This window comes from Ovis aries, chromosome 5, assembly GCF_016772045.2.
Source record: "Ovis aries strain OAR_USU_Benz2616 breed Rambouillet chromosome 5, ARS-UI_Ramb_v3.0, whole genome shotgun sequence".
NCBI lineage: Eukaryota > Metazoa > Chordata > Mammalia > Artiodactyla > Bovidae > Ovis > Ovis aries.
In genome coordinates, this window is record NC_056058.1 from 2,461,911 (window position 1) to 2,477,507 (window position 15,597).

Consider the following 15,597-nt stretch of genomic DNA (forward strand, 5'->3'; position numbering starts at 1 on the left):
TATAGAAACCAAGGCCTAGAAAGGGGAAAGGAATGGCCTGTGTCTGGCAGCCAAACTGGGAGGTGGAGGGCTGGTGCCTAGTTCACAAAGAATTCTAAGACCAAAGGACCTCTCTTCAGGGCAGAGTGACTCTGGAGTCCTAGAGGTAGCCCATATGAGTGGTGGGCGTCGGGCCACAGAAGGCCCTCTGGGAGCAACCTGAGGATGTCTGAGCAGGGTCCTGAGCTCTGAGCGAGCCAGGAGCATCCCACACACTCAACTGTTTCTTGATTGTCCTAGCTGTCCTCCCTGGAGCCAAGAGGATAAGCCCTGCGGCTCCCATGTTGCTGACAGGGACCCACATCCCAGAGATAGCACGGGACTCATCCAGGACCCGGCAGTACCTACTCCCCACAATCTGGAGGCCTCTTCCTCTGTAGCTTCTGGGCAGGGTCAAGCTTGGCACAGATACGCCCCCTCCCAGCTTTGTCAGTGGGCGGGCAGGCAGCCCACCAGCTACCAGCACCCATACATCTCAACCGTCCCTCTCAGCAGACTGGGGGAAAGCTTAGGGGTTGATGTGGCCCAGGGCACACAGCCTCCTAGTCTGTGGTCTGTGGGATTTTGAGCCACATGGAAAAGGACTTCTTTAGATGACCGTGACTATTTTAGCCTTGTTTCCAACGAACATGAATCAACTGTCCCAGCTGTGTCTGTATGGCACTTGGGTGCCACATTCACTGTGCATGTGTGTGTCTGCACGCACATATGTGTGACTGTGTGTGTGCCTGCATGTGCTTGAGCAAGCAGCCTCCTGGAGAGAGGGGAGCCTGCTGGGAGAGAGAATGGGATGCAGCTTCAATGCCCTGTATCTAGACGGAGCTGGACCCAGAGAACGCCAGCTGTCTGTGGCCTGTAGGCCACCCCCTGCGCACACAACAGTGAGCGATCCAGGGCCTCTTCCCTGATCCTCCCTGACGGGGGACTCATTCTGTTGCTTCTGGGGGTGGTGAGCAGCGCCCCTGTGGGCTGCTACACTCCTGGCACCTTTGTTCCCCATCTAGCCTGCCACCAGAGGGGCTCTGGGATCCAGTGCGTATTGGCGACTACGGAAGGGGTACAGCCATGCCAAGCGGGGCTCTCGGCCCTGCGCAGTTTCACAAGCGAGGGGGCAGCGCCCCACCCCACAGGGCCAGCCAGGGCCCGTCCTGGCTGCAGAGCCACCGGGTTAGTGATGAAGCCGCAGGACAGGATTAGGAGGCAGGAGGCGGCGGGCTCCAGTCCCAGGGGCTGTGAGGACTGGCCTTGCTTTGTGAGGCGCCAAGGCCATTCCTGGAGTGGGTGCGCCGCCCCCTCCAGACCCTGCGTCCACGGGGCCCAGACAGGGGCCTGTCGTGACGGTGAACTGAGAGCTCCGTGGGACGCGCTTGTCACCGCTGAGACAGGGTGCTGAGCCCTGCCGTGCGCCATGTAAGACCACCAGGGGCAAGGCAGAGGTGCCGCCAGACGCCGTGGGGGCCTCCAGTGGGAGCCGGCTTGACCAGTGCCCTTGGGGGCTTGACGAACAGGACCCCTGCCCACGAGGGAGGAAGGGTCTCTGGGCGGGCCCTACAGAGTGGGAAAGGCCCCAGGCCTGCGCTTCTGGGGCCGGAGGGCTGACTCAGTGAGAGTCCAGACAGACAGCAGACCCCGCACGCTGGACCCTGGGACTGGGTCTGGGGGCTCAAGGCATCAGAGGAGCCAACTTTCAGGACTTGGGAGGACACAGATCCCAACCCAGCCCTACTGTGAGAGCTGGAGCTCCCCCAGGCGTTTTAGTGTAGCTTCTGCTTGCATGCCCCCGAGGATGGGAGGCTCAGCCTCTGTCCTGGCAGCCCCTTCCAGGTAAGTCAGCTCAGACCAGGAGAAACTCTCCCTGAGGCTGTCACCCGCCCTGCAAGCCCTGTAAGGCCACTTTCTGAACTGAACAGACACCACTTGCCCTCCTCCCCATCCCAGCCAGCCTGGCGGGGACCCTGGAGCCGCGGAGGGAGACATCCCATCACCCTTCAGCGCCTGCCTGGGAGCATGCTGCTCCCTAGCGAGGCCCGTTCTGCAGCCCAGACCCTTCCCAGCCTGGCCCAGGCCAAGCCACTGCACCCTGTCCTTTCCTCAGCCAGAGCCGCGCGCTGCGGAAGGATCATGCCCCTGACACAGCTCCTTCTCCCAGGAGCCAAGCTGGGACCCAGCAGCCCGCTTCTGTGGGGCTGCCCCTGCCACCCATCCTGGAAGACCTCTCTGAACACGGCCTGGCAGGCAGCTCTAGGCCTGGCCTGCGTCTGCGCTTGTTATTCCCCCCGACCCTTCAGACAACCCCGTCAGCCTTTCCCAGGCTCTGGCTCACAGCCCACCCTTCTCTGGCCCCCACATATGCGGCTCCAGTCAGGGACGGGCCGCCAGCGCTTGCCCCCGTCCCGAGTCCCCTCCTCCGAACGTGCTTTCCCTCCTCCCGGAAGTGTGCTCTGCCGAGAAGGGCTGAGGGTCCTACCCCTCCCGGCCCTGCCCCGGCCTGTGGGGGTCCAGCTCAGGCTGGGCTGCACGCGGAAGCACTCACCTTCCACGGCCGCGAGCCGCTCCGCGCGGTGCTGATCCCGGGCCTGCAGCATGGGGCTCTGCATGAGCAGCTCCGCACGGCTCCGCTTGGAGCCCAGCCGGTTCACCAACTGCAGGGCATAGAGCAGGGGCTCACCTCCAGCCTGTGGCTCCCCAGAGGCCTGGGCAGTCTCTGTGAGGCCATACAGGCCGGCGGTGGCATGGAGGGCCCACCGCAGCTACTTCAGGAGCTGCAGAGCCTGGCCACATGGGTAAGGGTACCAGGCCAGCTACTGTGTCCCTTGACCAGCAGCTCCCTGGGACGGGGGGACACTCTCCACCTGCTCTGTCTAGCATCGTGGCCACATGGGCTCTGGGTACGTGAATTAGACGTGAATCTTTACTTAAATGTTGGCTTTAACTGATTTACATTTAAATCACCATGTGTGGCCAGCACAGGTCCAGAGCTGACTGGGGGTCTGTTTCTTTCTCTGAGAATTGCCTTTGGGAGCAGGCACCCCAGTGTCCCCTGCAGGCTGCCAGCAGCAACAGCACAAAGGAGGCTGGCGGCCAGGAAGGGCCAAGGCTAGCTCACACCCTCCCCCGACCTCCACCAGTGCCCCAGACCACGAGGACCACGGGGACTCCGCCCAAGGTTAGCTCATACCCTCCCCCGACCTCCACCAGTGCCCCAGACCACGAGGACCACGGGGACTCCGCCCAGGGCCCGCTCCTCGGTGCCCGTCTTCCCCACACGGACAGTGGGCGACAGCGGCCTGGGGTCTCCTCTCTCACTGCGGTCACGGGTGGTAGTGACCAGGCGGGATTCCCCAGGCAAGGCCCGCAACCCCCTCCCCCGACCCCACCCACCTCACCTCACACTCATAGATGCCCAGATCCTCCGTGCCAGCTGCCCGGATCTCCAGTACCAGCAGGCCGCTGCGGGGCTCACTCAGGGTCTGGTATCTGCCCCCAGGGGTCAGCAGGACCCCATCCTTGTACCACCTGCAGCCAGCCCCAAGGGCAGTCAGGTGGGTCTCCCGCCCATGCCCAGGACCCTCTCCTCAGCCATCCCACAGTTCCAAGTATCCTCACAGAGCCCACCCCCCTGGACACCACCCACCCAACAAACAGCCGGCCCCATGTCCTCGTCACAGCAGCTAGAGCCGTGTTCAGAATGTGCCGCAGCCCTCTCATGCCCACTCCTCACGGGACAGGCGGCGGTTCTGTGCCTAGCCGGCCCTGACCCAGCTAACAGGCTGCCCACCTGCACCTCTCAGGCAGGCAGGACAGCCCCAGGGCAGGCCCGTGTGCCCTCGGCTGCCCCACCCCCAAGCCAGCTGGCCCACCTGATCTGAGGATATGGGGCCCCTTCGATGGTGCAGGTGATCTGGGCATCTTCTCCATCCACAAAGGGTACTGCCCGGACCTTGTGCACAAACCGAGGCGGGACTGCAGGACCCAGGGAATGTGGGGAGACAAGAGAGAGATTGAGAGACGGAGGGAAGAAACAGAGAGACAGAGACACAGAAAGAAAAACAGAGACAGAGATGGAGACAGAGGGACAGAAAGAGAGAGACAGGAACAGATAAACAGAGATGGACACAGAGAAAGAAACAGACAAGGAGATGGAGACAGAGATGGAGACGGAGACACAGAGAGACACCAAGAGGGACCAGGACCCCACCCCCAGACTTGTCAGATATTCACAACCATCCCTGCAGCTATGCCGTCCATGTGCCCCTAACCAGGGCGGATACCTTTATAATGCCCATCGGCTGGGGCCTGGGCACTCATACCCTGGCCTTGCCCTCAGGGCTCACCTTGCACCAGTATTTTGCCCAGGGTGCTGGCATTGCCGGCAGCGCTGGCTGCGAAGCACATGTACTGGCCAGAGTCAGCACCAGTCAAGTTGTCCAGGATAAGCGCACACGAGCCATCGGGGTCTTCAATGAGGATGTGGTGAGGGTCCACCTCCACTGGCTTCCCATCTGGAAAGGGAACACAGAGAGAACACCATCAGGGACAAAAGGTCAGACCTGTCTGGGGGTCACAGTCACGGGGTCTGACGGAGGCAGCTACCCCTATAGCCAAGAGCCAATGGACTCCCTGCCAAGGGTCTAACTGGCCAAGCTGACCTGGAGCCCTGGGTGGAGCGGTGGTACTGACTCGCACCATCTACTTCCCCAGACCTCACTGTGCACAGCGTGGCCTCTAAAAGGCCAGCTCTCAGCTGGAGGCGGGGGCCAGGCTGGGGGACGTCTCCTCTGATAATAAGACCCTCAACGACCTTGCCAGTGGTTCCGCAACTCCCCCAAGGTACTGACCCCCCCCAGCAGATACTTGGACAGCACCATCTCTTTAACCGTCCTCATCCAAATGCCCACCTGACTAACACCTCCAGCTGCATCACATTTCCTTCCTGAGAGAGGGGTGGGGAGACATGCATCCTTCACTATGAAGAAATCTTTCCTCCGTAAATACGTAAAATTTCATAGATGAACACTTTCCAGTAGCTCTCTACGTTCTGAACAAGGTTGTTCAAGTTAAAACATCTTGACATCTGACTCACAGAGAAACTTAACAGTTTAAAAACATACCCCCCCCCCAAAAGCTTCCAGCTGCCACCCTATTTCCCTGCATCCCTGTATGGTAATTCCAAGAAAGAGCTCTTCTCATTCTCTGTCTCCAGGAGCTTCCCTTTCCATCTTTTCCCAAACCACACCTCTTGGCTTTCACCTCACACAACATAGCCCTTGGCAAAGACATCAGTGACCCTGTCAGTCAAAGTGAAAGTCACTCAGTCGTGTGTGACTCTTTGCAACTCCATGGACTATACAGTCCATGGAATTCTCCAGGCCAGAATATTGAAATAGGTAACCTTTCCCTTCTCCAGGTGATCTTCCCAACGCAGGGATCGAACCCAGGTTTCCCAAATTGCAGGCGATTTCTTTACCAGTCAAGCCACAAGGGAAGCCGAAGAATATTGGGGTGGGTAGCCTATCCCTTCTCCAGCAGATGTGCCTGACCCAGGAATTGAACCAGGGTCTCCTGCATTGCAGGCCAATTCTTTCTTTACCAACTGAGCTATCAGGGAGACCTACTGTCAATCTGTGGTCAATTCTCAGCCTTCATCTTGTCAGAAAACACTTCTTGGACTTTCGGCATTCCTGCACAGTCAGACCCTTTGGGCAGACACCTACAGCCAGGTGTTCCCTGTCACGTACTCCCTGACACGGACAACCCTCCAGGGGGACTGTCAACAGCTGGCTCATAGGCTCGTGGCACCTGGATGGTGTCTAGAGTGCTGATGACACGCTGCAGAACGTGATCCAGAGAGATGTCGGTGCTTCCTGACAGGTGGTCCTGCCTCCTTGGAAACCTCCCCCAGGAGCCATCCGCATCAGCAGAGACAAAGCCCTCAGCTTCCTTCCCTGTGAGACCTGTGACTGCTTTCTAGGGCCGTAAGTCACTTTTCTCTTTGGAGGGAAGGAGGGGAAGATGTGCCAGCAGCCCCATAAAAGTTCAGTATCTCCTAAAACTCGAGGTTCCTCTCTTGCGGAACAATTCACTGCACGAAGCTGGCATCTGGTGCCTGGCTGTGGAGATCAGGGCATGGGGAGCCCATGCAAAATGCTGCTGCCTTTGCCGTGGTTGGGGTCTTGTATTGGTGATCTGGCTGGCCGACTGGCTTGCTGGGTTGAAAGCCAAGAGATATCTCAGGTCCTTCACAGCTTCTGATTTGCAATTTTGGCAACAAGGAAGGGACACTGTAAGAGACACACCATTCCAAAAGAGAAAGGTGGTGGCCCGTGCACCAGTTAATAGACCTGAGGGAAGGGATGTCCACAGGAATCAGTGGTGGGCATACTGCCCGAACATCATGGTCAGCTGTGCAAGAAACAGCTATTTCCTGTGAGTGGAGGGAAACTGAGCAGGCGGCTCCAAGCCGAGCACGGAGAAGTGGGTTCAAAGTCTCCTGGATGGTGCCTTGCTTGACACACTCTCTCTCCCTACAGCGGGGACGCTGCTGGTCACCTCAGGTCAACCCCACTTCCCAACAAACATCAGAGCCCATGCTGAATCCCAGGAGGCATTTCTGAGTCCAGTACCCACCGACACTGGGTGCAAAGGGAAAGCTATCACCAATCCTGGGGGCAGAAGGCAGGCAGGAGCAGGGCTAGAACTCAGGGATGAGAGGCACGGGCACCAAATACATGAAGGATTCTTTTAGAGATGACAGGAAAGGACCCTGGTGTTTGCTGTGAACCCTGGCTTGGGACAACTCCCTGACATAGACAGACCTCAATGGGGAACTGTCAACAGCTGGCACAGTGGACTCATGGCACCTGGAAGGTGTCTAGAATGCTGGTGACATGCTGGAGAAGGTGATCCAGAGATGAGTGCCTCCTGACAGGTGGCCCTGCCTCCTTGGATGCCTCACTCATCCCTCATGGGAAGAACCAGAAAGGGGCTGGGAGATGTCACCATGGCTCTGGGCCACTGGAAACCTCTGCTAAGTGGAGCCCACCCCAAATGTCACCATCATGCCAGGCAAGGGACACAGAGCCCGAGAATAACGTGATGTGGCTGTTAAGTCAAGGGGTCCCTGAAGCTAAAACAGATAGGGTCTGTAGTGACAATCTTGCCGCCTCATCTGAGTGAGCTCAAAACTCTAGGCATCACTGAGCTATGGAAGTGTGTCTCCTTCCATCCCTGAGCCCTTCCTCCTCCTCCACTCTTACCACTGCTTTAAGAGAAAAATCATCAGAAGTGGGCCTTGGTCTCCCTGGGCTCAGAGGGACCCAACATGCCCCTCCAATACGCCAGGCATGCAGCCAGGGGAGAGCTTAGATTTTGATGGCTCTGCTGGATACAGGTATCTGGATTCCACTGATGGGATCTGAGCAAGGTTCCCGCAGAGCAAGAAGAAAACTGTCACCCCAGGGCCAAGTCAGGGTGCTGTGACCGTGGCTTCAACCTCTGGACCCTGGTGTCTGCTGCTTGGAACACCCTGCTCCCCACGAGGGTGGCGAGGCCCTGCATGTCGAGAGGCTACGGAGCATGTGACCAGCTCCAGCCCAGCAACGTGTCACTTGCCAAGCCTGCCAGCAGAACCCCAGCAGAAGAAAGGAAGTTGCAGGCCTCCTGGGAGATGTGAAAGCAGCCCAGGTAACAGGAGAGGCCGAGTCCAAAATCAGCAGCCGTGTGCAGCCTCAGAGTGGGAGCGGGCAGGAGACCGCCGCCAGCCCAGTGCAGTCACTGCGCCTGTGGCTCCAGCTGGCGAGGGCAGGGCTGCCGCAGTGGGGTCTCCTGTGCAGGCGAACAGCTCCTGGCAGGAGTCCTGGGCAGTGCAGCCAACTGCTTTCCCTTCCTGCTGGCATGCAGGGACCGAGACCAGAGCATCACTGGGGCTCCCTGCCCCAGGGGTGAGTTAGAAGGTGGCCTTCTGCCCCCGACACTTGAACTTCCACCCGATGAATGACGTTTGGCTGGTGGGTGAGTCTGACTTCTCCTGCCAGAAGCTATTTTTCCTGGCAAAGGTTATGTGAGATGTTGTGAACACCCTGGCTATTCAGTTTGACACATAACTGCAGATGGGTGGGCAGAAGACACTCCTCCTCAGGTCCATGAACCATGCAGACAAGATGCGAGCATGACCGGGCTCCAGACCAGCAGAGTCGCTGTGTGCAGCTGCTGCCCTGCACGTGGGGCCAAGTTCCAGTGCATGCCACACGGGACTGCCAAGGGTGACGCTCTCACCTGGCAGATGGGTGTCCCTCAGGAGACATCTCTCAGGTGTCTCCAACTGTGAGGGTCAGGGAACCGCTGGCTCTGGCCACACCACGGGGCTGTGTGTGCCGCCTGGCCCACGAGGACCTGTCTGTCACGGGGGCTGCCCAGCGTGAACTGACCACCAGCTGGCCCTTGCTTCCTCCACTCCCCACACACAGCTGTCCTCAGAGGAGTCTAAGCCTGTAAGCTGCTCACCGGGTAAAGGTCCAGATGAAAAAGACAGCGGATGGTCTGGAGACAGTTGGGAACCCGGGATCTCACCCTGACTGTTCCTGGGCATGGGGCAACTCACCTTTCCCTCAGACACAGCCCCGCCAGCACACGCCTCTGAGGGCAGCCTAGCTGAAGGGGTGGGGCTGACCGGCACGTTCTTCTCAATTACTTCTACTGACTGGGTTTGTCTCTCTGAAACCACCCTCACAGGTGAGAGGTCTGGTATGAGAAGGGATGGCGGGGAAGTGGGGTTGCACTGCATGGGTTCTGAGAGGCGGCAGGGAATTCTGCAGATTTCAGGACCCCACAGAATCTGGAAGGAAGACCCCAGGGTGCTGGGGGAACCAGTCATTTCATCCACCGACTCTGCTCTGAAGCTCCAACCCTTGGCCGGGATGGCCTTCTTGCATGTCCCAGCGAAGTGGCCTGCATAGCTGCTCCAGCCCCATTCTCTGCCATCCGTGGTGGACATACACGCCTGACGGGTTGTGGGCAAGCAGGATGGGAGGGCGGACTTCCCTGGGACCGTCCCCTATAACCAGGAGTGGACTCGGCTACTGGGACCAAACTAGAGCTCAGGACTTACCTTTCAGCCCAGATGAGACCTAGTGAGAGTATCATGGTTTACCTGAGACTTTGAGACTCACCAGATGGTCTAGGCTACACTGTGACTTGGGGTGGGGGGCTTTAGGCCACACAGTATCAGCTGGGCCTCAGAGGAGCTGCAGATCGAGGCCACTCGTGAGATGGGTGGTCTGTGTGAGCGCCCCGGCAGAGACCTGAGCAACGAGGCTCAACAAGGGAGTGTCCCTGGGTGGCCACACGACCTGTGCTGGGACACATCAGAGGTGACAGAAACAGGCATGTCCACACGACTCTACTGTGGGGACATCTGGCCCACGCCTGGACCCTCGGTAGGTGGAGGGATCCCACCCCACGTACCGCTTCCCTTTTGCTGCAGTAAACCAGAACCCTGACTGGGATGGTTGTGCTGAGTTCCGCTGCGTCCCTGAGATTCAATCTGTCGCTGAACCTGAAGGTGGGTGGGGACGCCCAAGCGTGCCATTGGTGCCCAGTGAGAATGGCCTTGGGGTCCTGAAGTTGATGTCAGAGGTGAAGGTGTTCCTGGGGACCCCCAGAGTTTGCGGCTCCCATCACACAGGGGAGTCAAGCCTGAGAGCCACATGGCAGCCCGCGAGGCCCAGCATTCTCCAGCCTCATTCCCCACTACGCCCGCCGCGGCTCCCCTCTGCCTGCTGTTCCCCTGCAGCCTTGCTGCCCACTGCGAGTTCCTCCAACCGGTCTGCCCTTCGTCCTGCCGTATTTCCCTGGCTGGTCACGCCACTTCGGACTTCACACTGCATATCTGTCTCTGCGCTTGTCATGTGTCTCCTTCCCAAGAAGGCCAGGCTCTATCCAGGGACAAGGATGACCTGCCTGTTCACTGCTATTTTCCATGCACCCAGAATGGTTCTGGGCACTCAGCACAAACATGATCAAATGAGGAAATGGATGAGCGAGACTCAGGGGTAGGCAGAGTCACTGTGTCAAAAGCACGATGCACACGGGAGCAAGCTCCGCCTCTGTCCCACCCCACCCGGCTGTGCACACCCGCTAGCTTGGCTTTGATTCCGGAGCAGGCAACCAGAACAGGAGGCCTGTCTCTTGTGCCCAGCCCCTCCATCAGACGCCACCCTGGACCCCTGACCCCCTGCCCAGCCTGATTCCCTCTGGGTGGCTCTTGCCTGTTGCAGGATTAGCTCCCAAAAGCTTACCTTTGTACCAGCTGACAATGGGCTTGGGTGTGCCCGTCACACGGCAGGCCAGCTTGACTGTCTCACCCAGCTCAGCTGTGCAGTCAGCCAGCTCTTCTTCAAAATCGGGGGGGCCTGAGGATACAAACACAGGGCCTTGATCACTCCCTCCCTCCCTCAGGTGCCCACCTGGCAGGACCAGAGCCCCATGACCAACAAATGGTTGCAACAGACACCACCCCTTAGGAGCCTTTGTCTGCAGTACCATACTGGGAGCTGGACGGGACTCAGGGGAAGGGACACAGGCCCAGGATACGTCGGGGAGCACGGTGGGGACTGTGGGAAAGAAGGGTATGTTGAAACGGGATCCTCTCTCCCATTCTAAGTGAGGAAGCAAGACCAAGACTGCCGGGCCCTTCACATCCCTAACACAGCCTGCCTGCCCTATGCTGGGCAGCCAAGCGCAGACCCTGAGGCCCCCACCTGGCTAACCAAGGGTAGAGCGCGCCACTTGCCCTAGAATTGAGCATCTTCTCTTGTGCTTGCCCAGGTGGGGACAAGGGCCCAGAGCGCAGGACCTGCCAACTCATGTGCTCTGAAGCCAGGCACCCAGGCAAAGGTTCAGCCTCCCTCCTAGCCTCGCCCCAGGAGCCCAGGCACTCACGCCAGATGGGCAAGGCCAGGCGCTGCTGGATGCCACAGATCTCCTTCACCCAGGAGTTCTTGGTGATGACCGTCCGTGCCTGCAGCAGGTACTTGCGCACGGAGTCCTCCCGCTCGTGCCAGATCTCAAAGGCCCGGTCGTCGCCCTCCACCTGGTCGTTCAGGTCGATGCTGCTCAGCTGTGGGAGGAGGGCACAGGCTCACTGCCGGGACGCAGACCAAGCCGTGGTCACTGAGACCGTGGTAGTGGGACCGACCCCGGGCTTCCCGGCCTGCACACCCTGCACGGCCTCCCTGCCCACCCGGGCTCCGCCGGCACCCTGCAAACCTTCATCATGTTCCGGAAGACGTAGCTGAAGGTGTCGGTGCGGGAGTCCCGCCGGGGCTTGCAGACCACCAGGTGGTTCCGGAACAGGAAGACGTGCCGGTGGTGGCCTTTCCATGGCATCCGCGCGCCCGGTGCCCCCTCCCACACGATGAAGTGGCCCTGGGCGTGCGGTTGGCCGAGGTCAGCCAGGCCCGGCCGGGCGTCCACCCTCCACCGCCCAGGGCGCTCCCTGCACCCTCAGCCTCAGACCTGGTGGATGGGCACGCCCGGGGCCGTCCCTGCATCCATAGCCTCAGACCTGGCGGACGGGCTCGCCCAGGGCCCTCCCCGCACCCTCAGCCCCAGACCTGGTGGATGGGCACGCCCGGGGCCGTCCCTGCATCCATAGCCTCAGACCTGGCGGACGGGCTCACCCAGGGCTCTCCCTGCACCCTCAGCCCCAGACCTGGCGGACGGGCTCGCCCAGGGCCCTCCCTGCACCCTCAGCCCCAGACCTGGCGCCCTTCCCGCACCCTCAGCCCCAGACCTGGCGCCCTTCCCGCACCCTCAGCCCCAGACCTGGCGGACGGGCTCGCCCAGGGCCCTCCCTGCACCCTCAGCCCCACCTGGTGGACGGGCTCGCCCAGGGCCCTCCCTGCACCCTCAGCCCCAGACCTGGCGGATGGGCTCGCCCAGGGCCTCCAGAGTGCCGGGGTAGTTCTCCATGAGCGACACGTGCAGCTGGTTCTCCGCTCGCTGCGGCAGGGCCGACACCACCGCGTAGGCCTGCTCGAGCAGCGCGCAGTTCTGGCCGTTCCGTGCCTTGTTTCGGATCAGCTCCTGCGGAAGACAGCAGGTCAAGGCAAGGCCTGGGGTGGCTGGGCACAGGAGCAGCCCCACAGCCCCTGGACCGTACTGCCTACCTTGAGCAGGGCCTGGTATTGCTGGACCCGCTCTACCGGCTGCTCCAGGAAGTGCTGCAGCGGTGGGGGCGGTGGCTGCGAGGGGTCTGCGGCTGACAGCACCTCCTCAGTGTATTTCTGTGGGAACCACAGGGCTGGGCTCAGGGAAGGAGAGTGCAGCCTCCAGGGGGCCTGTGTCCCCAGAGTCTGAAAGCTGGTGGACCGGGGGCCCAGGGGAGCTTACATGCGCACCCACAGACCCACCTCCCCAGGTGGGTCCCACTGCTGCCCCAGGGGGTGGCCAGCATCACTGCCTAACACACGAGCAGGGCTGGTGGGAGAGCAGGGTTGGCGGGGGGACCCTGCCTGCTTTTCTAACCTGGGGGTCAGGGGTCCTGGGAAGGTGAAGCAGAGCCTGAGCAGGGTCAGGGAAGATGACCTACAAGCCAGGAGCCAGAATCAAGCCTGGGGAGTGGAGGCCGGGCTGGCGGGCAGAGGGTCACCTTGTAGAACTCCTGCACGGCTGTGCTGACCATCACCGACTCGGCTTGCACTCGGCCCACCAGGAACTCCAGATACTTCTCAAAGGCTGCCTGGTTCTTGATGAAGCACATGGCCACGTCGTCATCTGTGTCACAGCTACGCAACTCCTGTAAGAAGCTGCCACAGAGGGGAACTGTGGTCAGGTGAGGGCTGACATCAGGACCCCCACCCAGGACCCACCATCCAGCCCCAAACCTGAGGGTTTGGGAAGGAACAGGCTGCTACCGAGGCCCGAGCTCCTATGGCTGAAAGTCAGTGCTCTGGGCTGTGATGGCCACACACGCTTGCACGTGTGCTGCACGTACACGTGTCTGTGGGCGTGTAAACGCGTAAGGAACGGCATGTCTGTGGGGGTACGTGTACACATGTACACATGTATATGTGTGTGTGCCATGCACAGGTACGCCCACACATGAAAGGGTGTGTGCGTGCAGGTATGCGCACGTGCTTACGTGCGCACACTTCTGGGGCATGCCTGCGTCCTTGGGTTGCAGTGGGTAGGTGTGCTGCAGGCACTGCTGGGGGCAAGCCAGGCACACGTGCCTGTGTGCCTCAGGACACGTGTGTCCTAGTACAGGGCTGTGGTGCACCGATGGGTCAATCAAGTCATACAAGGTCCTGTCTCTTTTCAACCCCTGCCCACTCCCCTGAGGCCCAGGCCTGCCAGGACACACGTGTGCAAGTGTGAGCATCCACGTGAGTGTGTCCTGTGCACGTGACTGGTGCGTGCACGCGTGCATCTGTGTCTAAGCACGCACACATGTACATGCACGTACACACACAGACCAAAGGAGACGCCTCGAGGCCCACCCTGCAGGCCCACCTGCTGTGGAAGTGGCCGATGTCCTGCACGTTTCGGAAGATGACCGCCTTCTGGCTGGTCACGGCTGCGGGCGCGTGGGGGCAGCGGTCCAGGTACTGCATGTGGTGGCTCTGCAGGAACTGCAGCTCACCCACGAAGGACTGCTCTGAGCTCAGCAGGTCCCGGATGATGGCACTGGCAGGGCGACAGCCGTGTAGGGGAGACCCAGGAGTCAGCTGCTCCACGGGGCGCTTCCAAGTCGCATGCACTGTGCTGACCGCTTTCAGGATGGGCCAGGCCAGACAACGGAGGGAGGGCACCCCCACACCCACCCGGCAGCCCCACCATAAAAAATTAGCATCTCAGAGCTCCCCCACAGAGACCCACCTTCCCACCTGTCTGGGGGCCCCTCACCTCAGCCTCGTCTTGTACTCGTCCTCTGACAAAGCCTCCCCAGGGAACTCAGGGGCCTCTGCTGGCCCCCACTCAGGAGACAGCTGGTACAAATCAGGGTGGAGTCATAGGCAGCCTGGGCACTGGCCTGCCCTTCGAGGGTCAGGCTCCCACCTGCGACCCCAGGACCACCCCTCCGGCCACCTAGTTACCTTGAGCCGCTTGTCCAGGTAAGCCGGGGACACCCAGCCCTGCCGAGAGGGGCTGTTTTTGGTGGGTTTGGTGCGCACGAGCCAGCGCAGGGGGTGGGCAGAGTCCAGGACCTCCACGTACTGGCCCTCCCGCAGCAGGATGGCATCCTGCTCAGCCCCCAGGGGCAGGTAGTCAGCCGTGACCACGTAGATGTCAAAGATCTGCGGGTGAGAGGGAGGAGCTGCTGTGTCAGGCCTGCGCTGGGGCCAGCCAGGCCTCCCAAGGCCCCAGGGAGCCCGTGCAGACACCAGAGGGGAGCGGGGTTGGGAGAGGGCCGATGGGCCTCCCAAGGCCTCAGGCTGCAAGGCCCCGAGGATTCAGTGGAGAAGACACAGCCATCCTAAGATTCTCTGAAGCTCTGGAACAGGCCTGACCCAGCTCCAGGTAGGGAGCTCCTTTCAGGGGTGCAGGCAGCCCGCTCCAAAGGGATCAGGAGGGGTCTGTGGGGTGCTGGGCGTGTCCTGAGTCAGGGTGGTGATGCTGGCCACACAGGGGTGTTCCCCACACCCCCCACTGTACCAGCTTGACCTGTACCCTGCCCCCAGGCTCTCCCCCCCCCCCACCCCCTGCCTGCCCACGCACCTCTCCCCGGGAGTCCCCATCCTCAGACTCTGAGGACGACTCCTGGACGCTGGAAGGCGGGCGTGAGCGGCCATGCCGGGGTGATGCGGACGGCGTCTTTGACTCCTCGTCACTGTCAACTCCAGGCACCTGCAGCTTCGCTGAGGGACACAGCACACACGAGGCCCTCAAAAGGCCTGCCCCACCGGCGGTCTCCCCCGGGTCTCCGGGGCATGCGGGTGGGGAGGGCCCAGGCATGCGGGTGCGGTCTCGGCCTCCCCTGGAGCTCACTCCATAATCAGCCAGCCTTACCCTGTGTGATCTTGGCCGACACCATCTCGGTGATCTGCGAAGTGAGCTTCTTCAGGAACTCCTCCGTGCCCACCTCGGCCAAGGACAGGTGGCTACGGGCCTCTGCTGCCAGGAGCTCTGTTGGGGGCCAGAGCCTGGCTCAGCCAGCTGTGTGCTCCACAGACGTGCCTGAACACCTGCCCGTAGGCCCCTCCTGGGCTTGGGATCAGAGGTGCCGATGGACACACAGAGCTGGGCCAGCACTGCCAGAAGCAGGAAATATTGACCACGACTAGAGGTCTCTTTGGCTCAAAAGCATCTGAGCCAAGGTGTGATTTAGGGAACCATGAACTTGGGGGAGCAGGGTCTGGGCAGTGGAAGCAGTAGGTGGCTGGAGGGAGAGCAGGCAGTCAGAGGGCAGGAGGCAGCCTGCAAAGGTGGAGGGCGGTGGGTGCAGGGGAGCTGAGCGCAAAGCTGAGCAAGTGGTCAGGCTAGGCTTGGAGCTTGGAGCGGTGGGGTTCCCCAGGGGGTCCACGCCACTTTCACTCCTGTTGTCCAATTGGCCTTTGG

At 60.8% G+C, this 15,597-nt stretch overlaps 1 protein-coding gene across 42 annotated transcripts in view; it reads right to left on the bottom strand.

The window, feature by feature from the left end:
* The window catches only part of OBSCN (obscurin, cytoskeletal calmodulin and titin-interacting RhoGEF), a 231,601-nt gene that overhangs the window by 21,211 nt on the left and 194,793 nt on the right, over window positions 1–15,597 (bottom strand). For all 42 annotated transcript variants that reach the window (XM_042249479.1, XM_060416153.1, XM_042249500.1 and 39 more), the window contains 15 exons: window positions 15,049–15,165; window positions 14,758–14,897; window positions 14,136–14,336; window positions 13,945–14,027; window positions 13,552–13,725; window positions 12,689–12,845; window positions 12,207–12,323; window positions 11,959–12,123; window positions 11,305–11,463; window positions 10,978–11,155; window positions 10,335–10,448; window positions 4,374–4,541; window positions 3,900–4,002; window positions 3,426–3,555; window positions 2,573–2,681 (listed from right to left, as the gene is read on the bottom strand). In XM_042249479.1, the coding sequence (XP_042105413.1) occupies window positions 2,573–2,681; window positions 3,426–3,555; window positions 3,900–4,002; window positions 4,374–4,541; window positions 10,335–10,448; window positions 10,978–11,155; window positions 11,305–11,463; window positions 11,959–12,123; window positions 12,207–12,323; window positions 12,689–12,845; window positions 13,552–13,725; window positions 13,945–14,027; window positions 14,136–14,336; window positions 14,758–14,897; window positions 15,049–15,165 (2,115 nt within the window). The remainder of the gene's footprint in view (window positions 1–2,572; window positions 2,682–3,425; window positions 3,556–3,899; window positions 4,003–4,373; window positions 4,542–10,334; window positions 10,449–10,977; window positions 11,156–11,304; window positions 11,464–11,958; window positions 12,124–12,206; window positions 12,324–12,688; window positions 12,846–13,551; window positions 13,726–13,944; window positions 14,028–14,135; window positions 14,337–14,757; window positions 14,898–15,048; window positions 15,166–15,597) is intronic.